At 43.7% G+C, this 27,965-nt stretch overlaps 3 protein-coding genes across 4 annotated transcripts in view; all 3 read left to right on the top strand.

Moving 5' to 3' along the window:
- Positions 1-16,012, top strand: part of prx (periaxin) — a 31,448-nt gene extending 15,436 nt beyond the window's left edge. The window contains exons 7-9 of the mRNA XM_042708633.1: positions 8-7,246; positions 11,162-11,254; positions 11,609-16,012. Coding sequence (XP_042564567.1) covers positions 8-7,246; positions 11,162-11,254; positions 11,609-16,012 — 11,736 coding nt within the window. The remainder of the gene's footprint in view (positions 1-7; positions 7,247-11,161; positions 11,255-11,608) is intronic.
- Positions 16,013-17,748: 1,736 nt separating this feature from the next.
- On the top strand, positions 17,749-20,757 carry LOC116221760. Its single transcript, XM_031572901.2, has 3 exons — positions 17,749-18,294; positions 18,847-20,647; positions 20,680-20,757. The coding sequence occupies exons 2-3, from the start codon at positions 18,899-18,901 to the stop codon at positions 20,755-20,757; spliced, it is 1,827 nt and encodes a 608-aa protein (XP_031428761.1). The 5' UTR covers positions 17,749-18,294; positions 18,847-18,898.
- On the top strand, positions 20,571-27,760 carry si:ch211-14c7.2. Of its 2 annotated transcripts, none has more exons than XM_031573879.2 (5): positions 20,571-21,077; positions 22,521-22,729; positions 24,747-24,871; positions 25,852-25,975; positions 26,472-27,760. In XM_031573879.2, the coding sequence occupies exons 1-5, from the start codon at positions 20,777-20,779 to the stop codon at positions 26,595-26,597; spliced, it is 885 nt and encodes a 294-aa protein (XP_031429739.1). In that variant the 5' UTR covers positions 20,571-20,776; the 3' UTR covers positions 26,598-27,760. The 2 variants fall into 2 exon arrangements, with proteins under 2 accessions (XP_031429739.1, XP_031429740.1); XM_031573880.1 differs by having other exon boundaries at positions 25,852-25,979; positions 26,472-26,551.
- The last annotated feature ends 205 nt before the right edge of the window (positions 27,761-27,965 follow it).

The following is a 27,965-nucleotide window of genomic DNA, read 5'->3' as shown; positions in this document are numbered from 1 at the left end:
CTTACAGAGTGTCAAAAGCATCAAACCCTTCAAGGCAAAGAAAAAAAGGGGAGGACGATTTGGATTAAAAAGGCTAAAGGAGAACAAACAGGTGAAAACTGGGGCAGACGTTGATATCGAGGGATCTCCGGGCAGGCTGGATCAGAATCCTGTTGATGTGGAATTTGCATTTCCAAAGTTCAAGCTGAAGAAAGGGGGCAAGGCTGCAGCAGAGGGAGCGGGGAAGGCACAGGGGGCGACATCCATGGGCAGGAAGAAGAGCAAGATAAGGTTTCCCCGAATGAGAGTCAAGAACGAAGCTGGAGGGGTGGGGCATGTTGGCATTGATGCTGCAACACCACACAGTGAGGTAGACGTCTCTGGAGATAAGATCAAAGCAAAGGGAAAGGGGGAAAGATTTGGCATAACGATCCCTAAAACCAAAAAAACAAAGGCAGAACGCCCTTCGTCGCAGGACACACTGGAATTTAAACTCCCCAAGGGAAAATTCAAGGTATCTGGTTCTGGGTCGTCATCGGCGGTGACGGTCAGCCCCCCTGAGGCAGAAATGTCTGTCGGCTTGCCATCTGGAAAGGGAGGAGCGGGCACCTCTGCGCCAGACTCAAGCTCTGGGGCCAAGCTGAGGATGCCAAAGCTAAAGCTGCCCAAGGTCAGACTGTCTCGGCACTCCGATGAGATAGACGGAGCAGCCAATATTGAGGGTTCAGACAAAACGAAAGTGAAAATGCCAGCGGTGGACATGGGGGTTTCCAGTGGGAAGGCAAAAATATACATGCCCGATGTGGACATATCCCTGCCATCATTGGAAGCTGATTCAGGTGAAAGAAAAGGTGATGAGATTGATGGGACATTTTTGACAGGGGCTAAAATAAAAGCTCCACAATTGGACATTTCCATTCCAAAACTACCTGAAGGTACTGGAAAGATAAACCTCCCAGATTTGGATATTTCTGTACCGAAGATTCCACAAGTAGATATTTCACTCCCAAAGGGGAGAGCTGGAGGAGATTATGACGTTGAATCAAGTGCTGGAGGAAAAATCAAGATGCCTACAATAGATGTTGCTCTTCCTACTTTAACGTCCGATGTGGAGGGCCCTGGCGTAAAAGGAGGGAAATTTCACATGCCATCATTTGACATCTCACTGCCAAAAGGCAAGGCAGAGGGAGATATTAAGATTGACGGCCAAAAAGGAAAAGGAGGGAAATTCAAAATGCCAACATGTGATATTTCACTAATGTCATCTCCAGAATGTGAAACTGAAATGAAGGGGCCAAACGTGAAAGGAGGCAAGTTCCACATGCCATCAGTAGATATCTCTCTCCCAAAAGGACATTTAGAAGGAGATGTTGATGTGAATGCAAAGACAAAAGGTGGCAAATTCAAGATGCCCACTTTTGATGTTTCCCCCCCAAAACTGAAATCTCCAGAAGGTAAAATTGATGTTGAAGGCCCTGAAGTCAAAGGTGGAAAGTTTAACATGCCATCAGTAGATATCTCTCTTCCAAAGGGGAGTGCAGGAGATGTGGAAATGGATGCCAACATGAAAGGAGGAAAGTTCAAGATGCCCACTTTTGATGTTTCCCTTCCAAAAATAAAAACTCCAGAGGGTCAAATTGATGTTGAAGGTCCTGAAATGAAGGGTGGGAAGTTCCACATGCCATCAATAGATATTTCTCTTCCAAAAGGACATTTAGAAGGAGATGTTGATGTGGATGCAAAGGCAAAAGGTGGCAAGTTCAAGATGCCCACTTTTGATGTTTCCCTTCCAAAAATGAAATCTCCAGAGGGTGGAATTGACATTGAGGGGCCAAAAATGAAAGGTGGCAAGATGAACATGCCTACCATAGACATATCTCTTCCAAAGGGGAGTATTGAGGGTGATTTTGATGCCACTTCTAAAGGGGGGAAGTTTAAAATGCCCACAGTAGACTTTACACTACCTAAAATGAAAATGCCAGAAGGCGATATGAACATTGAAGGACCAGAGGTGGAAGGAGGGAAGATCAGCATGCCAACATTTGACATTTCACTTCCCAAACCCAGTGCTGAAGGAGATGTTGATATGGAGGGGAAAATGAAAGGGGGGAAATTCAAGATGCCAAACTTTGATGTTTCTCTTCCAAAAATGAAATCTACAGAAGGTGATGTTGAGGTTGAAGGACCTGAACTCAAGGGTGGGAAGTTTCACATGCCATCAATTGACATTTCACTTCCCAAAGGTAAAATTGAAGGAGATATTGATGTGAATGCCAAAGCCAAAGGTGGCAAATTCAAGATGCCAACCTTTGATGTTTCTCTTCCAAAAATGAAATCTACAGAAGGTGATGTTGAGGTTGAAGGACCTGAACTCAAGGGTGGGAAATTCAACATGCCATCTTTAGATATTTCACTTCCAAAAGGTAATATTAAAGGAGATGTTGATGTACATGCCAAGACAAAAGGTGGAAAATTTAAGATGCCCACATTTGATGTTTCTCTACCAAAAATGAAATCTCCAGAAGGTGGAATTGAGGTTGAGGGGCCTGGAATGAAAGGTGGCAAGATTAACATGCCTACCATAGACATATCTCTCCCAAAGGGTGGTCTTGAAGGTGATATTGATGCCAAGACAAAAGGAGGGAAATTCAAGATGCCCACATTCGATGTTTCTCTTCCAAGCCTAAAATCTCCAGAGGGAAAGATTAATATGGAAGGCCCTGACATCAAGGGTGGAAAATTTAACATGCCATCTATTGATATTTCTCTTCCAAAAGGAGGTGTGGAGGGAGATGTTGATGCAGATGGCAAGACAAAAGGTGGAAAATTCAAGATGCCCACATTTGATGTTTCTCTACCAAAAATGAAATCTCCAGAAGGTGGAATTGATGTTGAAGGGCCTGAGTTCAAGGGTGGAAAGTTCAACATGCCATCAATAGATATCTCTCTTCCAAAAGGACATTTAGAAGGAGATGTTGATGTGGATGCAAAGGCAAAAGGTGGCAAGTTCAAGATGCCCACTTTTGATGTTTCTCTTCCAAAAATGAAATCTCCAGAGGGTGGAATTGATATTGAAGGTCCTGAAATGAAGGGTGGCAAGTTCCACATGCCATCAATAGATATTTCTCTTCCAAAAGGACACTTAGAAGGAGATGTTGATGTGGATGCAAAGGCAAAAGGTGGCAAGTTCAAGATGCCCACTTTTGATGTTTCCCTTCCAAAAATGAAATCTCCAGAGGGTGGAATTGACATTGAGAGGCCGAAAATGAAAGGTGGCAAGATGAACATGCCTACCATAGACATATCTCTTCCAAAGGGGAGTATTGAGGGTGATTTTGATGCCACTTCTAAAGGGGGGAAGTTTAAAATGCCCACAGTAGACTTTACACTACCTAAAATGAAAATGCCAGAGGGTGATATGAACATTGGTGGATCAGAGGTGAAAGGAGGAAAGATCAGCATGCCAACATTTGACATTTCACTTCCCAAACCCAGTGCCGAAGGAGATGTTGATATGGAGGGGAAAATGAAAGGGGGGAAATTCAAGATGCCAAACTTTGATGTTTCTCTTCCAAAAATGAAATCTACAGAAGGTGATGTTGAGGTTGAAGGACCTGAACTCAAGGGTGGGAAGTTTCACATGCCATCAATTGACATTTCACTTCCCAAAGGTAAAATTGAAGGAGATATTGATGTGAATGCCAAAGCCAAAGGTGGCAAATTCAAGATGCCCACATTTGATGTTTCTCTTCCAAAAATGAAATCTCCAGAAGGTGGAATTGAGGTTGAGGGGCCTGAAATGAAAGGTGGCAAGATGAACATGCCTACCATAGACATATCTCTCCCAAAGGGTGGTCTTGAAGGTGATATTAATGCCAAGACAAAGGGAGGGAAATTCAAGATGCCCACATTTGATGTTTCTCTACCAAGCCTAAAATCTCCAGAGGGAAAGATTAATATGGAAGGCCCTGACGTCAAGGGTGGAAAATTTAACATGCCATCTATTGATATTTCTCTTCCAAAAGGAAGTGTGGAGGGAGATGTTGATGCAGATGGCAAGGTTAGAGGAGGAAAATTCAAGATGCCCACATTTGATGTTTCCCTTCCAAAAATGAAATCTCCAGAGGGAGAAATTGAAGGCCCTGAGTTCAAGGGTGGAAAGTTCAACATGCCATCAATAGATATCTCTCTTCCAAAAGGACATTTAGAAGGAGATCTTGATGTGGATGGAAAGGCAAAAGGTGGCAAGTTCAAGATGCCCACTTTTGATGTTTCCCTTCCAAAGATGAAATCTCCAGAAGGTGGAATTGAGGTTGAGGGGCCTGAAATGAAAGGTGGCAAGATTAACATGCCTACCATAGACATATCTCTCCCAAAGGGTGGTCTTGAAGGTGATATTAATGCCAAGACAAAGGGAGGGAAATTCAAGATGCCCACATTTGATGTTTCTCTACCAAGCCTAAAATCTCCAGAGGGAAAGATTAATATGGAAGGCCCTGACGTCAAGGGTGGAAAATTTAACATGCCATCTATTGATATTTCTCTTCCAAAAGGAAGTGTGGAGGGAGATGTTGATGCAGATGGCAAGGTTAGAGGAGGAAAATTCAAGATGCCCACATTTGATGTTTCCCTTCCAAAAATGAAATCTCCAGAGGGAGAAATTGAAGGCCCTGAGTTCAAGGGTGGAAAGTTCAACATGCCATCAATAGATATCTCTCTTCCAAAAGGACATTTAGAAGGAGATCTTGATGTGGATGGAAAGGCAAAAGGTGGCAAGTTCAAGATGCCCACTTTTGATGTTTCCCTTCCAAAGATGAAATCTCCAGAAGGTGGAATTGAGGTTGAGGGGCCTGAAATGAAAGGTGGCAAGATTAACATGCCTACCATAGACATATCTCTCCCAAAGGGTGGTCTTGAAGGTGATATTAATGCCAAGACAAAGGGAGGGAAATTCAAGATGCCCACATTTGATGTTTCTCTACCAAGCCTAAAATCTCCAGAGGGAGAAATTGAAGGCCCTGAGTTCAAGGGTGGAAAGTTCAACATGCCATCAATAGATATCTCTCTTCCAAAAGGACATTTAGAAGGAGATCTTGATGTGGATGGAAAGGCAAAAGGTGGCAAGTTCAAGATGCCCACTTTTGATGTTTCCCTTCCAAAGATGAAATCTCCAGAAGGTGGAATTGAGGTTGAGGGGCCTGAAATGAAAGGTGGCAAGATTAACATGCCTACCATAGACATATCTCTCCCAAAGGGTGGTCTTGAAGGTGATATTAATGCCAAGACAAAGGGAGGGAAATTCAAGATGCCCACATTTGATGTTTCTCTACCAAGCCTAAAATCTCCAGAGGGAAAGATTAATATGGAAGGCCCTGACGTCAAGGGTGGAAAATTTAACATGCCATCTATTGATATTTCTCTTCCAAAAGGAAGTGTGGAGGGAGATGTTGATGCAGATGGCAAGGTTAGAGGAGGAAAATTCAAGATGCCCACATTTGATGTTTCCCTTCCAAAAATGAAATCTCCAGAGGGAGAAATTGAAGGCCCTGAGTTCAAGGGTGGAAAGTTCAACATGCCATCAATAGATATCTCTCTTCCAAAAGGACATTTAGAAGGAGATCTTGATGTGGATGGAAAGGCAAAAGGTGGCAAGTTCAAGATGCCCACTTTTGATGTTTCCCTTCCAAAGATGAAATCTCCAGAAGGTGGAATTGAGGTTGAGGGGCCTGAAATGAAAGGTGGCAAGATTAACATGCCTACCATAGACATATCTCTCCCAAAGGGTGGTCTTGAAGGTGATATTAATGCCAAGACAAAGGGAGGGAAATTCAAGATGCCCACATTTGATGTTTCTCTACCAAGCCTAAAATCTCCAGAGGGAAAGATTAATATGGAAGGCCCTGACGTCAAGGGTGGAAAATTTAACATGCCATCTATTGATATTTCTCTTCCAAAAGGAAGTGTGGAGGGAGATGTTGATGCAGATGGCAAGGTTAGAGGAGGAAAATTCAAGATGCCCACATTTGATGTTTCCCTTCCAAAAATGAAATCTCCAGAGGGTGGAATTGATGTTGAAGGGCCTGAGTTTAAGGGTGGAAAGTTCAACATGCCATCAATAGATATCTCTCTTCCAAAAGGACATTTAGAAGGAGATCTTGATGTGGATGCAAAGGCAAAAGGTGGCAAGTTCAAGATGCCCACTTTTGATGTTTCCCTTCCAAAAATGAAATCTGCAGAGGGTGGAATTGATGTTGAAGGCCCTGAGTTCAAGGGTGGAAAGTTCAACATGCCATCAATTGACATTTCCCTTCCCAAAGGACATTTAGAAGGAGATCTTGATTTGGATGCAAAGGCAAAAGGTGGCAAGTTCAAGATGCCCACTTTTGATGTTTCCCTTCCAAAAATGAAATCTGCAGAGGGTGGAATTGATGTTGAAGGCCCTGAGTTCAAGGGTGGAAAGTTCAACATGCCATCAATTGACATTTCCCTTCCCAAAGGACATTTAGAAGGAGATCTTGATTTGGATGCAAAGGCAAAAGGTGGCAAGTTCAAGATGCCCACTTTTGATGTTTCCCTTCCAAAGATGAAATCTCCAGAGGGTGGAATTGATGTTGAAGGCCCTGAGTTCAAGGGTGGAAAGTTCAACATGCCATCAATTGACATTTCCCTTCCCAAAGGGAATGTTAAAGCAGATGTTGATATGGATGTGCATGCTGAAGGAAAAGGTGGCAAATTCAAGATGCCAACATTTGGTGTTTCCCTTCCAAAACTGAAATCTCCTGAGGGACAAATTGACATTGAGGGACCTGAAGTTAAAGGTGGCAAGATAAACATGCCATCTCTAGACATATCTCTCCCAAAGGGGAGTGTTGAAGGCAATGCCAAGAAAAAAGGTGGAAAATTCAAGATGCCAAAAATCCATTTTTCACTGCCAAAAATGAAAAAGCCAGAAGGGGAGATAAGTATTAAGGGGCCCAAGGTTGAAGGAGGCAAGATCTGCATGCCAAAAACTGATATTTGTCTACCTACAGGTAGTGCTGAGGTAGATGTTGATATGGAGGGAAAAGCTAAAGGTGGAAAGTTCAAGATGCAGACTTTTGATGTTTCCCTTCCTAAATTGAATTCGCCAGAGGGAAAGTTTGATGTCAAAGGTCCTGAATTCAAGGGAGGAAAGTTCAACATGCCATCAATTGACATCTCACTTCCAAAAGGTAGTGTTGAGGGAGATCTTGATGCGAATGCTGAAGGAAAAGGAGGCAAATTCAAGATGCCCACTTTTGATGTTTCCCTTCCAAAAATGAAATCTCCAGAGGGTCAAATTGATAATGAAGGCCCTGAATTCAAGGGTGGGAAGTTCCAAATGCCATCAATAGATATCTCTCTTCCAAAGGGACATTTAGAAGGAGATGTTGATATGGATGCAAAGACAAAATGTGGCAAGTTCAAGATGCCCACTTTTGATGTTTCTCTTCCAAAAATGAAATCTCCAGAGGTCGGAATTGACATTGAGGGGCCGAAAATGAAAGGTGGCACGATGAACATGCCTACTATAGACATATCTCTCCCAAAGGGGAGTACTGATGGCAATATTGATGGCAAAGTTAAGGGTGGAAAACTGAAAATGCCAACATTCGATATCTCACTACCGAAAATGAAAAAGCCTGAGGGTGGAATAAACATTGAAGGACCAGAGGTTGAAGGAGGGAAGATCAGTCTGCCAACAATTGATATTTCACTTCCCAAAGGCAGTGTTGAGGGAGATGCTGATATGGATGGAAAATTGAAAGGTGGAAAGTTCAAGATGCCCACATTTGATATGTCCCTTCCAAAATGTAAAACTCCTAAAGGTCAAATTGATGTCAAAGGCCCTGAGGTAAAGGGAGGAAAGTTTAACATGCCATCAATTGACATCTCACTTCCGAAAGGTAGTGTTGAGGGAGATCTTGATGCGAATGCTGAAGGAAAAGGAGGCAAATTCAAGCTGCCAACATTTGATATGTCCCTTCCAAAATTCAAATCCTCTGAAGGTAAAATTGATGTTGAAGGCCCTGAAGTCAAAGGTGGAAAGTTTAACATGCCATCGATAGATATCTCTCTTCCAAAGGGACATTTAGAAGGAGATCTTGATGTGGATGCAAAGGGAGGAAAATTCAAAATGCCAACTTTTGATGTTTCTCTTCCAAAACTGAAAACTCCAGAGGGTGAAATTGATGTTGAAGGCCCTGAAATGAAGGGTGGGAAGTTCCACATGCCATCAATAGATATTTCTCTTCCAAAAGGACATTTAGAAGGAGATCTTGGTGTTGATGCAACGACAAAAGGTGGCAAATTCAAGATGCCCACTTTTGATGTTTCCCTTCCAAAAATGAAATCTCCAGAGGGTGGAATTGATGTTGAAGGCCCTGAATTCAAGGGTGGAAAGTTCAACATGCCATCAATAGATATCTCTCTTCCAAAAGGACATTTAAAAGGAGATCTTGATGTGGATGGAAAGGCAAAAGGTGGCAAGTTCAAGATGCCCACTTTTGATGTTTCCCTTCCAAAAATGAAATCTCCAGAGGGTCAAATTGATATTGAAGGCCCTGAAATGAAGGGTGGGAAGTTCCAAATGCCATCAATAGATATTTCTCTTCCAAAAGGACATTTAGAAGGAGATATTGATATGGATGCAAAGACAAAAGGTGGCAAGTTCAGGATGCCCACTTTTGATGTTTCTCTTCCAAAAATGAAATCGCCAGAGGGTGGAATTGACATTGAGGGGCCGAAAATGAAAGGTGGCACGATGAACATGCCTTCCATAGACATATCTCTCCCAAAGGGGAGTACTGATGGCAATATTGATGGCAAAGTTAAGGGTGGAAAATTGAAAATGCCCACAGTTGACATCTCACTACCGAAAATGAAAAAGCCTGAGGGTGGAATAAGCATTGAAGGACCAGAGGTTGAAGGAGGGAAGATCAGTCTGCCAACAATTGATATTTCACTTCCCAAAGGCAATGTTGAGGGAGATGCTGATATGGACGGAAAAGTGAAAGGTGGAAAGTTCAAGATGCCCACATTTGATGTTTCTCTACCAAAATTTAAAACTCCTAAAGGTCAAATTGATGTTCAAGGCCCTGAGGTAAAGGGAGGAAAGTTTAACATGCCATCAATTGACATCTCACTTCCAAAAGGTAGTGTTGAGGGAGATCTTGATGCGAATGCTGAAGGAAAAGGAGGCAAATTCAAGATGCCAACATTTGATATGTCTCTTCCAAAATTCAAATCCTCTGAAGGTAAAATTGATGTTGAAGGCCCTGAAGTCAAAGGTGGAAAGTTTAACATGCCATCGATAGATATCTCTCTTCCAAAGGGACATTTAGAAGGAGATCTTGATGTGGATGCAAAGGGAGGAAAATTCAAAATGCCAACATTTGATGTTTCTCTTCCAAAAATGAAAACTCCAGAGGGTGGAATTGATATTGAAGGTCCTGAAATGAAGGGTGGCAAGTTCCACATGCCATCAATAGATATTTCTCTTCCAAAAGGACATTTAGAAGGAGATCTTGATGTGGATGCAAAGGCAAAAGGGGGCAAATTCAAGATGCCCACTTTTGATGTTTCCCTTCCAAAAATGAAATCTCCAGAGGGTAAACTTGAAATTGAGGGGCCGAAAATGAAAGGTGGCAAGATGAACATGCCTACCATAGACATATCTCTTCCAAAGGGGAGCACTGATGGCAATATTGATGGCAAAGTTAAGGGTGGAAAACTAAAAATGCCAACATTCGATATCTCACTACCGAAAATGAAAAAGCCAGAGGGTGAAATAAACATTGAAGGACCAGAGGTGGAAGGAGGGAAGATCAGTATGCCAACAATTGATATTTCACTTCCCAAAGGCAGTTTTGAGGGAGATGCTGATATGGACGCAAAAGTAAAAGGTGGAAAGTTCAAGATGCCCACATTTGATATGTCCCTTCCAAAATTGAAAACTCCAAAAGGTAAAATTGATGTTCAAGGCCCTGAGGTAAAGGGAGGAAAGTTTAACATGCCATCAATTGACATCTCACTTCCAAAAGGTAGTGTTGAGGGAGATCTTGATGCGAATGCTGAAGGAAAAGGAGGCAAATTCAAGATGCCAACATTTGATATGTCCCTTCCAAAATTCAAATCCTCTGAAGGTACAATTGATGTTGAAGGCCCTGAAGTCAAAGGTGGAAAGTTTAACATGCCATCGATAGATATCTCTCTTCCAAAGGGACATTTAGAAGGAGATCTTGATGTGGATGCAAAGGGAGGAAAATTCAAAATGCCAACTTTTGATGTTTCTCTTCCAAAAATGAAAACTCCAGAGGGTGGAATTGATATTGAAGGTCCTGAAATGAAGGGTGGCAAGTTCCACATGCCATCAATAGATATTTCTCTTCCAAAAGGACATTTAGAAGGAGATCTTGATGTGGATGCAAAGGCAAAAGGTGGCAAATTCAAGATGCCCACTTTTGATGTTTCCCTTCCAAAAATGAAATCTCCAGAGGGTAAACTTGAAATTGAGGGGCCGAAAATGAAAGGTGGCAAGACGAACATGCCTACCATAGACATATCTCTTCCAAAGGGGAGCACTGATGGCAATATTGATGGCAAAGTTAAGGGTGGAAAACTAAAAATGCCAACATTCGATATCTCACTACCGAAAATGAAAAAGCCAGAGGGTGAAATAAACATTGAAGGACCAGAGGTGGAAGGAGGGAAGATCAGTATGCCAACAATTGATATTTCACTTCCCAAAGGCAGTTTTGAGGGAGATGCTGATATGGACGCAAAAGTAAAAGGTGGAAAGTTCAAGATGCCCACATTTGATATGTCCCTTCCAAAATTGAAAACTCCAAAAGGTAAAATTGATGTTCAAGGCCCTGAGGTAAAGGGAGGAAAGTTTAACATGCCATCAATTGACATCTCACTTCCAAAAGGTAGTGTTGAGGGAGATCTTGATGCGAATGCTGAAGGAAAAGGAGGAAAATTCAAAATACCAACATTTGATGTTTCTCTTCCAAAACTGAAAACTCCAGAGGGTGGAATTGATGTTGAAGGTCCTGAAATGAAGGGTGGGAAGTTCCACATGCCATCAATAGATATTTCTCTTCCAAAAGGACATTTAGAAGATCTTGATGTAGATGCAAAGGCAAAAGGTGGCAAATTCAAGATGCCAACATTTGATATGTCTCTTCCAAAATTCAAATCCTCTGAAGGTAAAATTGATGTTGAAGGCCCTGAAGTCAAAGGTGGAAAGTTTAACATGCCATCGATAGATATCTCTCTTCCAAAGGGACATTTAGAAGGAGATCTTGATGTGGATGCAAAGGGAGGAAAATTCAAAATGCCAACATTTGATGTTTCTCTTCCAAAACTGAAAACTCCAGAGGGTGGAATTGATGTTGAAGGTCCTGAAATGAAGGGTGGGAAGTTCCACATGCCATCAATAGATATTTCTCTTCCAAAAGGACATTTAGAAGGAGATATTGATGTAGATGCAAAGGCAAAAGGTGGCAAATTCAAGATGCCAACATTTGATATGTCTCTTCCAAAATTCAAATCCTCTGAAGGTAAAATTGATGTTGAAGGCCCTGAAGTCAAAGGTGGAAAGTTTAACATGCCATCAGTAGATATCTCTCTTCCAAAGGGGAGTGCAGGAGATGTGGAAATGGATGCCAACATGAAAGGAGGAAAATTCAAAATGCCCACATTTGATGTTTCCCTCCCAAAACTGAAAACCCAAGAGGGTCAAATTGATGTTGCAGGTCCTGAAATGAAGGGTGGCAAGTTCCACATGCCATCAATAGATATTTCTCTTCCAAAAGGACATTTAGAAGGAGATCTTGATGTGGATGCAAAGGCAAAAGGTGGCAAATTCAAGATGCCCACTTTTGATGTTTCTCTTCCAAAAATGAAATCTCCAGAGGGTGGAATTGACATTGAGGGGCCAAAAATGAAAGGTGGCAAGATGAACATGCCTACTATAGACATATCTCTCCCAAAGGGGAGTACTGATGGCAATATTGATGGCAAAGCTAAAGGTGGAAAATTGAAAATGCCCACAGTTGACATCTCACTACCGAAAATGAAAAAGCCTGAGGGTGGAATAAACATTGAAGGACCAGAGGTTGAAGGAGGGAAGATCAGTCTGCCAACAATTGATATTTCACTTCCCAAAGGCAGTGTTGAGGGAGATGCTGATATGGACGGAAAAGTGAAAGGTGGAAACTTCAAGATGCCGACATTTGATGTCTCCCTTCCAAAATTCAAATCTCCAGAAGGAAAATCTCCAGAAGGCCCTGAACTAAAGGTTGGAAAGTTTAACATGCCAACAATAGATATCTCACTTCCAAAAGGGAGTGTGGAGGGAGATGTGGATGCCAAAGCAGGAGGGAAATTGAAGATGCCCACATTCGACGTTTCACTCCCTAAACTGAAAACTCCAGGAGGTCAAATTGATATTGAAGGGCCTGACAAAAGAGGTGGGAAGTTCCATATGCCATCAATAGATATTTCTCTCCCAAAAGGGAGTGGCAAAGGGGACGGAGATCTGGATGTAGAAATGAAAGGTGGAAAGTTTAAAATGCCCACATTCGATATATCATTGCCAAACACACCCTTCACTGCAGGTTCGGCTACCTTACAAGGACCTGGAATTAAAGGAGGAAATGTTAAAATACCAAGTGCGGACATTGCACTTCCCTCTGGAGAGGCCAAGTTTGGAGTGGATGGCTCACTTGACAAAAGCGCTGGATTAATATCCCCAAATACAACTGCTGATGGACATGCAAGTAGCACCATCAAGCTTCCAAATGTGAAGATACCAACAGTTAATATATCTGCACCCAAAGTTGACTTTGGTCTTTCAAAATCAAAATGCAATGACAGAGAGGACATTGAACTTCTGAAGGCTGAAGGGGGTAGACCATCCTCTGGTGGCAGTTTTGAAGTTCCTGATGTTACCCTGAAAATGCCAAAGTTTTCCCTCCCCAAATTTAGTGGAAAATCCAAAAGTGGAGATATCGACTTGGAAGGGCGTGGTGCAACACCAGAGGTGGATGTTGAGGGTAGATCTCCATCAGCTGAAGTAGACCATGATATCAAATTGAAAGGAAAAATTAAAAAGCCTAAAATTAAAATGCCATTTTTTGGATCATCTAAGAAGGATGTGGAGATTAAAGTCACTGGTCCAGGAGGGAAAAAGGAAAGAGAGGCAGACATTAAAATGCCATCTCTTGAGATATCCTTGCCATCATCGAAAACGCCAGAACATGAAGTTCTGCTCCCCAAGACTGAGGTAGATGTGTCTGAGGCAGATATTAGAGGCTATGAGGGTACTTTGAAAATACCAAAAATGCCCACCATTGATATATCTTTACCTAAAGTTGATCTGGATGTTGCCCTGCCCAAACTGAAACATGAGGCATCAGCTGAATCAGGCACACATCTGAACATAGAGGGAGGAGAAGGACAAAACAAATTCAAGATGCCAAAAATGAAAGTGCCATCAGTTGACATATCACTTCCAAAAGGAAGATTGGGAGGTGCTGGAGCAGAGGTTGAAGGAGAGGGTGGAAAAATTAAGTTTCCTAACATTAAAAGGCCAACAATAGACATATCTCTTCCAAAAGGAAAATCCAGTGATATTAATACATCAGAATTTGAACTTGAGGGACAGGGTGGACAATTCAAAATGCCACATATCAAGATGCCAAGCGTTGATGTATCACTCCCGAAAGGAAAATCTGTGGACGTTAATGCACCAGACGTAGAAGTTAAAGGAGATGGTGGGAAATTCAAGATGCCCAGTGTTAAGATGCCTGTTGTTGACATATCATTTCCCAGAGGACACACAGGGTACGTCGAGGCACCCGAGGTAGAAGTAAAAGGAGAGGGAGGGAAATTCAAGATGCCAAATATTACTATGCCAACGCTTGATGTATCTCTCCCAAAGGGGAAATCCGGTCAGATTGATGCAAATTTGGAGATTGAAGGAGAAGGCGGGAAAGTCAAAAGGCCAGACATTAAGATGCCAAAGGTGGATATATCACTTCCAAAAGGAAAATCTGCCGACATTAAAATACCAGGAGTAGAACTGGGCGTAGAGGGCGGAAAATTAAAAATGCCAGATATCAAGATGCCAGCGATTGATGTGTCACTACCATCAGCAAAGGGAGAAGGCAAATTTACAATGCCCTCTGTTGAGGTGCCCACTCTCCCAAGACCTGATCTAGACATAACATTTGGGAAGCAGAAACAAGGTGAACTACGTGGAGAGGAAGAGGCTTCTGTTAGCAAAGATGGAGAGCACAGAGGCTTAAAACTCAAAATGCCAACAATTGACATCCAAGCCCCCAAAGGTGACCTGGAGCTGAATATTGGATTGCGGAAAGGTGAAAGAAAAAAGGAGAACAAGAAAACGGAACTACCTGGCATAGAACTTAATCCCTCTGTGCCCCAAGGCAAAGTGAAAGGGCCAAAAATGAAAGGCACAAAATTCAAAATTGGCATGCCAAAAATGAAAAACACCAGTTCAGAGATTGATGTCAAACCAGAGAAGGAAGAGGAGGAGGGAATAAGCGGACGATTTAAAATCAAGAAGACAAAAATGAACAAAGACTCTGCACCAGAACTCGCCACTGACATTGGAACCTCAACTGGTATTGCTGGAGATTTTAAGGCAGACAGAAGTAAGGGAGGCAAAGTCAAATTTCCTAAGTTTGGTGTGGCTTTGCCCTCCATTTCCTCACCTGAGGGGGCCGATATTAGTGTAAAACACACTGATGCAAAAGGTTTTTCTGTGTCAGACCCAGAGATTGATTATGAAGGTCCGAAAATGCCAAAAGTGACGAAAGCTGTTTTTGTTTTAGTGAACCCTCAGGCAGACAGTTCTAATGCATCAAGTGGTTTGTCAGAGGAAGAAGAAGGGGGACATATTGAAGAGGGCCAAATTAAGATGCCCAAGATTAAAGTGAAAGGGGGTTTTGGGAAGTCTCGCTTCAAGGGAAACGCAGGGGGTGAAGAGGAGGTGGTGGGAGATGGGAAGTCAAAAGCTTGCAAACTGAAAATGCCCAAAGTTGTGCTCTCGCCAGGAAAGTCTGGCTCATTTGACGTGACCTCCAAAACCTCTGACGCAGGGGGAGATGAGGTGGCAGGCCTAAACAGTGAAAAAGATGGTTCGAAATTCGTCAAGCTGAAAATGCCAAAACTTCAGTTCACATCACCCTATTCAAAAAACACATCTGAGGAGGAGCACCTTGAGGTGAGCACCAAGTTGGTCAATAAAGAGTCTGCCAGAGAAAGCATGGGGATATCAGGCAAAACTACATTTTCAGGCTTCACAAAGAAAACTGAGAAGACAGAGGGAGAGACTGAGGCCACTTTGGTGTACTCTACAGCCAGGACAGAGATGCTAGCAGAGAGAGAAAGCTCAGAGACTCCTCCGCCCCAGACTTCTTCCACGAGGTTTGTCTCAGTTCAGCAAATGCAACACGAATCATCCATGGGGTACAGCACAGAACAAGTGTATGAAAGAGCGGGGCAAACTTGGTATGAAGTCCCTAAAGGAACCCTAAACCCTAAAGGAACCCTAAACCCTCAATCTGCTGGACTGCTTCCGATGACACCTGAGGGTTCCCCATGTGGCAACAGGTCCTCGCCTCAGCATTCTGCCGACATGGCGTCAGGTGGCTTTCATGTTCAGATGCCTCGACTGCCGATGACCTCACAGGGCAGGCTTAAGGAGGAGCTCATCGTCACGACAGCGAGGGGGTTCTCACATGACAGCAGGTCCTCACCTCAGCATTTTGGCGACGAAGCCTCAGGCGGTTTTCGTGTCCAGACGCCTCAACTGCAGTTCACTTCACAAGGCAGGCTAAAGGAGGAGCTCATCGTCACGACAACTAAGGAGGAAACCATAACGGTGGTGACATCAAAGTCATCGAAACAAACACAGGCAGAGTCTACAGTGGAGTCAACAATTGAAAAAGGAAGTAGTTCACAAATATCTTGGGATTACTGAGGCATGAGGTGATATGTGGAAAATTGTCAGTGTTTTTTATTGACATGTTTTGTATTAGCATAGTTGTCATTGTTTATTTTCTATTTTGATCACTGTCATTTGTACGTTTGTTGTTGTTCAAATCAGAATATAAAGTATATAGTTAACATTCTCTTACACACACACACGCACAAATTCATTAATTCATTCAATAATTAACCCATCGGTTTTTTGTTCCAAGAGTAGCACACATTTAAATTATGTTATTTATCATAAATGCATTTTTGTTCTGATTCTGATTGCATTAACTGCAATGAATGTTAGCAATCAAACCCATTCACAAGTATACTATTTTTGTAGATAAAAACTATATAGATGGGTGGATTGCAAAGTATTCTTAGCATGATAAGTCATTTAACCTTTTGATATTTTAAAAGCAGTGTGCTCTTGTGCCTTTCCTTGGTGCCTTGATATGAAATATAACCTTTTTTGCTTGTATTTATTATTATTTTATTTTAACTATGTCAGCATCTGAATTGACCTTAATTTAATTCAGAGGATTGGTTAAATTTGTATGAATCCACTGTACAGATAAGGCCTTAAAAGTCAAGATAATGTGCAGGACTTAAATTGTTAATATTTTTCGTAATGTAAAAAGATCCTGTTAGGGTTTGTTGTTTGGGAAAAGTGTATTTTAAACATGCACATTTCTTTAGCTGGAATGCTCAGCTTAGACTATGTGATTTCAGCTGTCCTAAAAAAAAAATGCTTTCATTTTTTGTTACATTAATTAGAGAGATGTGGAAATATTATTTCTGTTTTATGGTGAATTTATTAACCTGGTTTTACCCCTGTGTTGGGAATGAGTATTAGGTAATATTGGATCAGGTCATTCGGATTGAACCTTATTTATGTGTATAGAACACTTTCTACAAGTGTGCAAAGTAGCATGCCTTTCTCAGTGCGTATGCTTCTTTTGAATGCAGGTTTAGAGTAAATTATTGTTCAAATGGCATTTGAGCGAATGTTATAATTTACAAGAAAATTAATAAAATATATTACATATTGACACAGATAATGATTGTCATGCATCCCTATTTTTCCTGCAAGAATAAACACACAATAAACACAGCATAATAACTCACCACAATGACATTTCAGAATAAGCAAAAGCTTCTGTGCAGTGGTTAAGTTTTATTTGGCTATTCCATTTATTTTCCAGATATGTAGCCTATCACAAAGTCAAATCCATTGGAAGGTTGGACAGTGCCTCACCTGTAGCCTAAACATCCTTACACATCTGCAATGTAGCCTACGTGTTTCTATATCAGAAAGCCAACAGTATAAGGTGATGAAAAACTCTACAATGACACGCTAGCGCCCTCTAAAGGATAGGGTAGTCCGTTTGACCTCCAAATAAAGGATCAGTCATTTCAGTTAACATTAAGCATTTAAATATAGATGGAATGACTGATTCACCATTGATTACTTGAATTTAGTTTAATTTGCGTGACGCTGATAGTTCATCACACAATATTTTGTTTTCACCTGTTGAGAATAAACAGAATGCCCTCTGAAATACTGCGTATGAATGTATCTCATGGTTAAAGCTCCGTAAGTCATTCGTCCACCGTACAGTGCAGGTGATAGAATACAGTGATAAAAAACCACAGGCTTCACTTCTGCGTGATAATGTGTGTTTTACTGCCACAAAAGCTGGTGTAGGCTACCAGAACGGAACCACACAAACCAGCCACGATTCCCCTTGATTCTCGAACGTGCCAGCGCGTTGGCGGTGATGATGATGGGTGAAGTGCGTATGTGTGTATGAGAGAGCGTGCTGTGTGTGTGAGAAAGAGAGCAAGAGGAGGAGGAGGAGGGCGGATGCGGGGGTTCAGTTTAAATAGGCAGCCTACTATTGGACTGTCGAGAGGCACGCACGCTATTGCAGAGGCGATGCGTCTACTGGGCTGTTATATTACGCTGGAGAACTGACAAGGAGCGCTGTCAAACCACCGAACCACCGCTGGGAGAAGGGGGAAATATACGCGCTAACATCAGTGAGGTCCAAGAGGCACCATTTTACGTCTTTAATCTTTGTGTGAAATGATAACGTTACAATGGTTAATACGTGTTCTTGGGGGGCCGTGTGTGTTTTTGGATACTGAAGGAGAACATGGAAGCGATGTGTATTTTCTCACGAGGCAGTCGACGTCCTCATTACGCACTGCGATTTAAATAGTCCATCATCCTGTGTGACATTTACGCGGATCGAGATCACGACTTACAAACACACTGGCCAGGTAAGAGTGCTGGATGGCGTCTATACACGATTCATCCCTCTGGTTCCGTACTACCAGTCTAGTAAAAATTCTACCGCATAACTGATTCTTTAGCTTCGTCGTTGTGTTTCAATTGCCGCTGCTGAAAACATAGCTGTCTTACATTTATGAGCTGCAAGAGCAGAGGTTATCCTCAATGCAGTACTCTATTCTTCTCTCCAGAAGAGTCCTGGTGGTGTGGGCTGTGTGGAGGTTTTACTAATTTGGTCATAATTGGGGATTGGTTATTGGACTGGTTATTTAAACAGTTGCGTTTTATACATTCGACATATCCTACTTGTTATGATCTTACATTTAATAGCTCTATGGAATTTCTCTGATATACCTGAAAATAATTGAATTTGATTTAAGCAGTTTAGAAGTTCCATATAATACACTGTGTAAAATCACACATGTGCTTGTTTGTGCATGAGGACACCCTGTATGTGAAGGGGAACATAAACCTGTTGTTGTCTTTGACTGACAAGAAGAAATACACTACAACAGGTGATCATCTTTTTTTCCAATCCACAGCATCTGATCCAGTGCTCCCGAGAGTTTACCTGCCTCTGAAGCAGCTAGAGCGATGCTTCAGCAGAACAACAACAACAACTACCCGTGTCTGGACCGCGCCATCCTCCAGGACAGCGGGAAGAGCGGCGTGCCGTTCGCCAGCCCCCTCGAGTTCGGCGACATGTCTCTAATCAAGACCCTGAGGGCGTGGGCCAGGAGCGGGATGAGCGCCAAGGCCAGAGGCGGCTCGGCCCCGTTACATCATCACCTCGCCAAGTCGTGCCAACAAAGCAGCGGGTCGGGTCAGGGTCCAGGGGCGCCCCTGACTGGCAGGACGGGCCATGCGAGAGTGGCGGGGGGCGGACAAGCAGGCCTGGGTGCGCTGGTCACGGTGGCGACCCTGAAGGCCTCGGAGGGGGGGCGACAGACGCAGACGCGATGCCTGCTACTGAAGGCCGAGGGCCGCAACTACGTGTGTGCGGTCAGTGGTGCCAACCGGGGCGGCCCCGCAGGCCAGGCACCTCCGTCACGCGCCACCCTGGTAGGCAGCTGGCTGCGAGAGACCGTAGTAGGGTCAAAAGAGGTTTCTGGAGCAAAGAGCACGTCTCAGAATGGACAGTGTGACGGAGAGGTGTTTCGAGTGAAGCCCAGGCCAGCGAAGAAGTGGCGGAAGCTGAGCAACTCCGCCGCCTCGTTCGCAGCGGGCGCCGAGACGGCTCCAGGCGGGCAGGAGCACGATAGCAGCATTCAAAAGCTGGATGAAAGCCAGCAAAAGCAGCGGCAGGACGGAGCCAAAAGCAACTGTGCGAGCGCACGGCTGAACGTTCACGGGAGAAAACAAACCCGAGGCTCGGCACAGCGGGGGAACAGCAGGACTAAAGAGAGGAGAGGGCCCGCGAGGCCTGTGTCCAGACAGAACAGTTTACACGACACCGCCGTGCTGGCGAAGGAGAACGTGGACCTCATTAACGTCCCCTGTGCCGAGCACTGCTCCCGAAGAGTAAAAGCCGACCCGAAGAAGACCTGGAGTGACTGCACCACTGGATCTGAGTCTAAAGAGGTGGCCAACAGAGATGTCACTGAGCCCAGTCTCCAAATCAGCCATTTTAAAGAGCCCCCTAACAGAGAGGAGGAAAACACCTCTCTTCACAACAGCTTAGGAGAGGTTGAGGAAGAGACCATTAAGTCCCCAGATAGAACTGGAGACACAGTGTGTAGTGTGAAGGAAAAAGATCAGACAACAAAGCTGAGAGATACAGATCCAGCTGAGGAGGTTCTGTCCAGTAGATGGGTAGACAGGAACCTCAGCCCAGAGAGACGCTGTTGCACTGAGTTGGGCCTAGATAAACAACACTGCTGTTGTAAGGACTTAGACACAGATTTCACAAACAGTAAAGACCTGCCTGAGCCAGGGCTCATAGATAAATCAGAAGAAGAAATAGTGGATCTTAATAGGCTGTCCTTGACAGATATAAAGCCCCCTTATGGACATCTGTGTGCGGAAAGGGACTCTGAACGAGGAGACGAGCTAGATGGCAGAGTTGAGAATCACCCCGAATCAAATCTCCTCAGCGCGTCTCCTCAGACGGAGAAGGAAGGGGCACCACAGGGGTTGGTGAACGTGGAGGCCAGATCTGGGCAGAATCCAGATGAGGCTCACGCAGCAGAGGATCATGGGAAGGAGGGACAGCTCTCAGCAAGAGCTCTCAGAACCTTTCCACTTGCCAAGGAAGGAGGAGGAGGAGGAGGAGGAGGAGAAGGAAGCGGTGAGGAACAGAGGGACTCGGGGATTAGATCAACCGATAACAATCTCCCTTGGACAGCTCCCACGGCAAGCAGCACAGCAACAACCAGTGCCACTCCTGCTGTTACAGCCCCTGCCGCCGCCGCCGCCACCACTGCGGCTTCTGCTGTCGCACATGCTCACCCTAATCCTGCCCCCCCGGGAGCCATGGCAACGGGCCTCCCAGGTCCGAGGAGGGAGCAGGCGGAGGCCGGAGGTGGGGCGAGGGCAGAGGCTGAAGCTGAGCTGCGGAGCGAGGGGCAGCCGGGGGAACCAGCGGCCGAGACCCACAGAGCAGACACAGTGGCCACAGACGGCGACATCATCGGAGGAAGAGGAGGAGGAGGAGGAGGAGGGGGGCAAGAGGGTGAAGAGGATGAGTTTGGGGGGTTCATGCAGGCGGGTGAGACCTGGGAGGACGGCTTCGCCGAGCTCCACCAAGTGTCTTGTGGGAAAGTGGAGTTTTCTGGTAAGTCTTTTCAGCTCGCGTCTCTAAGCTGATCTTAAATCTCTCCGGCAGGATTGTACACTAGCACAAACACGCACAGACACAAAATGTAGTAGAGACACAGAAAAACTAGGGCAGTGAGAAAGGCAGGTGCTACAGGAAGCCTTTTTACATTACTTTCTGCCAGACAGGAAGAATAGGGGGTGGGGGGGGGGGCTATAATTAGACGACCGTCTGGCACTTCACCTCAAAATCAACTCATCTGGGAAACTTGGAACGTGACAGAGAAGGGGGCCACCCTTTTGTTTGCATTTTCACTAGCCGACAGGCGTGCGGTTCCAACAGCTTATGACATTATTTAGCCTGTCTACTTTGACCTGAATTCTTAAAAGCCACACCCCCAGCCCCCTCCCCACACTACCCAACCCCTCCCCCCCCCCCCCCCCCCCCTCCAACCCCTCTCTCCCTGCCACGCCCCAACCCCCAGCCAGAACTCATGTGAAGGTATTAATTATTGAGAGCTCCCGCAGTAATGCCACTCTGGCATGGGCAGCACTGAGGTGTAAGCCTGTGTGAGCCCCCGCCGCAGGGCACTGTGCTGAACTGAGACAGAGGCTTAGGCAAGACCTCAGGGACCAGGATGAGCTTCTCACAGCCTACAGAAACTCATCACAGGCAGGCACACAGCACACACTGATTCAGCATCTACTAGGTCTAAGAGGTGTCATGATCTGTGAAGAGTCACAGATCCTCTTACGTAGTTGCACACATACACACGTATATACGCACACACTCATTCACACACACACACACACACGTATATACGCACACACTCATTCACACACACACACACACACACACACACGCGTATATACGCACACACTCATTCACACACACACACACACACGTATATACGCACACACTCATTCACACACACACACACACACACACACACACACACACACACACACACACACACACACACACACACACACAAACTCCCACACTCGGACTTTATATCCCTACACAATTATTCATTCTCTCTGTGTCTCCCTCTGTCTTTAATGAAAAGCAAATGATTATTAACCAAATTATTATTATCTGCAGCATGCCTTAAGAGACAGGTAGTGATTAAATTAAGCCGACACGTTTTTCTGTTGTTATTCAGTATTCAGGACCAATGAGGTGCACTCTATTTCCAAATGAGAGATTAACACTGAATAATGACCTGTCACAATGAGTTTTGTGCAGACCTTACACGGTGGAATTACTATCCACAGCTGCGCATGATTTCCCAAACCAATAATCAGTTGACAACTTGTTTAAATCTTCCTGTATTTGCATTTGCGCCTTGTAAAATAGCATTTAATAATACACAATAATAAAAGTAATTATACACAATAGGAACTCATTTTTGCTGTTACTGTATGTTGTGTTCTATGTCTACTGTCACTGAACCCGCAGACAAAGGTGACATGCCATCCTGGCAATCTGATTGGACAGACGGTCCATCCAACCAATCTGATTGGACAGCCAGTCCATCCCACCAGTCTGATGACTCATGGGTTGCCTTCACCCAGGAAGGAGGCGGTCAGGCTCGTGGGGAGGAGATAGCATCTGGACAATGGTGGCCTCAGATTGCCATCGAGGACAAGGCAGATGATTTGAATGCAGTAAGCTACCATCTCAAAGTCGATTTTAAGTAGTTTTTTTCCCCCTTCATGTTCCCTTGGTGTTTCAATGTGTCTTTCTGTGGGGATGCATGTGGCTTGCACTGGTGGCTGACGGTTTCGTCAGCTTGTTTTGTTTGTTCAATTCAAATTTTTAGATCTGATAAATTGAAGACTGCTTTGAAGTTGAAACATTTCCATTTCATGCTAATTGGAAGGAGTGAGTAATTACATCTGAAATGAGGCATATTCAAAAATTCTTCAGTTTTGTCCAATTTAAATAATGAAGTGCATTGAATCTGAATATTTTAACTGTAGTTGCATTCATCTATGCCACAGTCATGAGAAACCCATGGAAGAGCAGACCTACTTAATTTAAAGATGGATTGTTTACTATTCACAAGCTGTAATGTTAGATTGGCACAGAAGATTTTTTTTTATTCCAAATAAGCTTAAGCATTCAATGGTTGTCATGGGAATGGTTTCCTTCTTGTTTACAGTATAAGAGGACTGATACAGCTAAATGCACAGACTACTGAAAGTGAATTACCGGGGAGACGAGGTCAGACACTTCCTGGTCCCTTAACCCATGATCTCTCATGTTGCCAGGGCAACAATATAGTCCCAGACAGCAGCTAACAGCTGCTGATGTAAAATTGTGTGGCTCTGACAGATCAAAACCAGGTCTGGTCTGGTCCCGTCAGTTTCTGATGTAAAATTGTGTGGCTCTGACCGATCAAAATCAGGTCTGGTCTGGTCCCGTCAGTTGCTGATGTAAAATGGTGTGGCTCTGCCTGATCAAAATCAGGTCTGGTCTGGTTCTGACAGCTGCTGATGTAAAATGGTGTGGCTCTGCCTGATCAAAATCAGGTCTGGTCTGGTTCTGACAGCTGCTGATGTAAAATTGTGTGGCTCTGTCGGATCAGCACCAGGTCTGGTCTGGTCCTGTCAGCTGCTGTTTGAGCCAGGTCAGTTACATTTCAGTCACAGGAAAAATGTGGGCAGGGTGAGTGAACGAACAGCGTCCAGGACTAAAGTGCCCTGGCGCAAGGCGCCCAACCCCCAACTACTCCCCAGCTTGGTCTCCCCAACTACTCCATTGCTGCTGCCCACTGCTCCTAGTGTGTGTGTGTCTGTGTGTGTGTATGTGTGTGTCTGTAAGTGTGTGTGTGTGTGTCTGTGTGTGTGTCTGTGTGTGTGTGTGCTCATTGCTCTTAAGTATAGGTTAGGCCCAATGCAGAGGTTGAATCTCACTGCTCACTGAAAGTGGGTGTGTGACAAATAAAGAGAACTTAAGAATAGAGGCCCACCCACACTGCCAGTAGCTATAATAATAACTGTAAATACTATGGTTTTAAATTTCGCTCAAGCTCACAACGATGACAGCGTCCACACCACGCTTTATAACAATAACGACATGGTGACTGATATTGTTGGGCATCACTTTCAGAGCGATTGTGTGAACTATAAAAAACTGACAGCCAATCAGAATGAATCGAATACTAACGGCATCACATTAAAACATGAATACGATTTCTGACAGGTTTCTCTTGGGCAGTTTGCACTCTCATATCATTGCAGTTACAGTTGTCATTATAGTTAGAGTGGACGGACGGCCCATTACAGTATCTTAGGCAGATTACTGGTTCAGCAAGCTCATTTAATTGACAGAATGCTATCATGTTGTTCAAAGCCTGTTATATGACACTTCATTTCCGAATTCAAAGCCTGTTGTATTCCACTGAATTTCCTTACATTTCAAAAATGTCAATAACAAATTGATGTAGATGGTGCAAGAAGCTATGAACGTTAACAATGTATTATGGCCATTATTGATGTCCTAATATTCATCAATTTATATTCTGTTTCAACTTGCACTTCGTTCTGAGTTGGGGAGGGGAAATTGTGCTGAAATTGTGAAGGTGATTTTACTGGATTGTTGTTAAAACTAACATACCTTGCTGGCTGATTTTCTCCTAAGTATTCTTATTTGCCTGCCTCTGTGTTTGGTTCCGTGCAGCCAAGAGTGTTTCTAGAGGCCTTCCCACCTGTGCCGAACACGACCTTTGACTCCATTGGAATTCCGACACTGAAACAGCTCCTACGGGGAGCTGCAGAACAGAAGACCGCCCCCGAGGATTATGGGTATGTGAGAAGAAAAGAGAATAAGAGCAAGTGTTTGTTGTGCAGATCTTGGGCAGGCCTCTGCAGAATGCACAATCTGTATATCAAAGGGATGGGCTTCATGGTTATATGAGTGCAGGATCAGACAATCAAAGCAGATATCTGCATCATTTCCATAGCAAAAGCGCGTCCTGTGTGTAATCCTCTTGGTCTTGGATTGCTTTTTCAAGGTCATACGGGAGCTCAGGCATCACACATGCTTTTTGCAGTTGCATTTCCATAGTGCAACTCTGAAGTGTGCATTTCCATAAATAACTTTGGATATGTAAACAAGATTGGAATTATTTGCACACAGAAAGACAGATTGCACACAGGATATCTAACTGTTGCAAAGATCCCTGTGCCTCAAGCGAGCCTGCAAATAAATAATTGATTCAACAGATCTTTGTGTGAGTGTGTATGCATATGTGGCTGTGTGTGTGTATTCGTGCTGATGTGTGTGTGTCCATATGCTTTTTGTTTGTAGCCATTCTAGAAATATGCACTTGCACATGGCAGACCGAAAACCTTTGGAGTTGAATGTATGCATGTACTGCTGAGGACGTCTCTCGCTCTCTCTCTCTCTCTCTCTCTGACTCGCTGTAAAACCAGAGCACATGTCCCTCTAGTGGTAGATATGAGGAACTGTCAGGACCTCACAACAACCAAGCCATTCAGAGGGGACAGAGGGAGTAGACCGCCAAATGAATGTTTTACAGTTGGCATAAAATTGAACGCATGCATGATGATACACTCAGATAGCAATAGACCCTGGAATGGATCTAGCTCTGACCAGACCTGGACCAAACTGAGACCAGGTCAGGGAACGACGTCAGGGCGAGATGTGTTTCGGAGCCGGACATTATCTTTGCACCTATCTAAATAGTTAAAGGCGTTTTGAAACGGTGCATTTGAGTGCTGTGGCATTGCGCATTATTCACTCTGACTTGCTTGCTTGTTAGGGAGAGGAGCTTGCTGGACGGCTTCCAAGACTTGAACAAAATGTTTGGCCTGAAGCACAAACGGACTGAATCTCCTTCCTGGAAGCATCTCCTGACATCTCTGCAGGTGGACGGACATCTTTCAGTAGGTGTCTGCCTTTATTTTTGTTGGTTTTCCGCAAACGGCCACAGCGTTCTGTGGGTGTTTGGCAGATGAAGTGCCTAATTACATTCCATCCGATTACATTACAGTGACAAAAGGGCTCTGTGTGCGCAGTCATTCATGAAACATGACTCAAACTACAGTGCTAAACGTTTGCAATACAGAAGTGAAAGCACATTAATTCATTTTATGAATTATGATCAGCACAGAACAAAGTATAAAATAACTATATTCTATATTCTATTCCTATTCTTTGCTACTATTCTTTACTTTACGGCGCCTTTTTAGTCACTTTTGTCCATTTTTATTTATTTGTATGTTTATTTTTTTTACTTGTTTTTGTTATATATATTTTTGTATCTTGCCATCATCGTAAGCGCCTTTGTGCTCTCATCAGAAAACTACAATTATTAATGAAATTGTATTTTTGTCATATTAAATAATGAAATAATTATCGTTATTTTTATTGTCTGTCCAGGCACATCCGAGGGACCTGCCCCAAGGTCATGACCTCACTGCTGGACATCATGTGGTGAGCCTGCAGGCCTCACTGGCCAGCAAGAGGAGGCTTTCATATGACCTGAACAGGAACCTTCTGGCGTAAATTCCCACAATGCAACTCTGCCTCACACACTCCCTCTCTCTGTTTGTTGCCGCAAGACCTTCCTTAACCAACACACACCACCTGGGCCGTGCTTGTTGATGCAAGACAGAAAGAAAATGTTGAGATGTTTGTTAGTTAGTTTGTTTGTCTGTTTGTTTTACAGGGCTCATGACGATTCTGACGATTTGGGCTTTTTAAGTATTTTCGATTCTGAATCCTTCCACTCATCTCTCACTATTGACGTACAATCATAACAGTGCCATGCTACCATTTGATTTATTTCTACTTAGAGAAAAGAGAAAGAGTGAGGACTGCTAAAACCATTGAGGCCAATGAAACCCATCATCGGGATATTTTTCAGTCATCCCTCAATTCATACCTTGGATTAGTTCATGTGTCAGCGCCAATCTAGACAACTGGGTTATCTGGGTCAGTCCTGGCCCTGATCTGGCCCAGTCCTGGCACCGATTCACCATAAACTGCTATGTAGGTGCTGCCGTCTCTTGCATCAACACCTTAAGCACTCAACACTAAGTGATAGATGTATCTTAATAAAAAAAAGAGAAGTATTTTTCGATAGAGCTTTTTAAGGAGCAGCACCTCACTTCACTCATGACATCTTGTATAATAGCCAACTGTGTCTGGCTACTGTTTTCCATTGCAATCTTGAAACATTCATACTGTACAGTATATTTGTGAAAGTATGGAGGACTTGCTTTTATCGCAGTTTTATCAACAGGCTTGAATTTAAATGCAGTGCCCTATGAGGACAAAGATTTAAGACACACAGGACTGCTGCGTGTCTGTGCAGAAGATGTGAACAGAAAAGCATTCATGTTCCCCCCCAAGAGTCCGATGAGCTCCTGTCCCTATGTGAATGTCTGCAGTGCCATGTAGTGTGGATTATTGAACTCTCAAGTGTTTGTGTTATATTTTTACATTCATTCACCAATGAAACAAAAAAAATAAAATGTTCGGGGTTGTTTGAAGGGTAACTTTGAACATTTTAAATTAGGCTTGTTATTGATGTTGAAACAGCGGAAAGTGTTATGTGGCCACGTAGTTTACAATTTGTCATCTTTGAGACCAAATTATATTCCTATTTCCTTTCATTGTCTTGCTGAAGTTTCATTTGGGATTATTAAACTTTTTATGAGCACCTATGTGGCCTACTTGATTGATGAATAAGAGATGAGACCACAGACCACTTACAACATGAGCCAGTAAGTGTGACCCTCGCAGGAGGCCTCAGACCATTTCAGTTTTAACACTTGCCTAAAATATTTCTTAGAAAAAACTCAAGGGAATTTGTGAGAGATCAGATGTGAAACTTGAGGTGTGAAAGCTGAGACGGGAGAGGGAATATTT

Source organism: Clupea harengus, chromosome 9 (assembly GCF_900700415.2).
Source record: "Clupea harengus chromosome 9, Ch_v2.0.2, whole genome shotgun sequence".
Lineage (NCBI taxonomy): Eukaryota > Metazoa > Chordata > Actinopteri > Clupeiformes > Clupeidae > Clupea > Clupea harengus.
This window is presented reverse-complemented; position numbering and strand designations above follow the sequence as displayed.

Excerpts from the sequence above, each read along its gene's own strand:
- LOC116221760 (XM_031572901.2), top strand. The coding sequence starts at position 18,899 with ATGCTTCAGCAGAACAACAACAACAACTACCCGTGTCTGGACCGCGCC. Across the intron at positions 20,648-20,679 it reads ATAACAATCTCCCTTGGACA|TGCCACTCCTGCTGTTACAG; the intron begins GCTCCCACGGCA and ends AGCAACAACCAG.
- si:ch211-14c7.2 (XM_031573879.2), top strand. The coding sequence starts at position 20,777 with ATGGCAACGGGCCTCCCAGGTCCGAGGAGGGAGCAGGCGGAGGCCGGA. Across the intron at positions 21,078-22,520 it reads TGGGAAAGTGGAGTTTTCTG|ACAAAGGTGACATGCCATCC; the intron begins GTAAGTCTTTTC and ends CTGAACCCGCAG. Across the intron at positions 24,872-25,851 it reads ACCGCCCCCGAGGATTATGG|GGAGAGGAGCTTGCTGGACG; the intron begins GTATGTGAGAAG and ends CTTGCTTGTTAG.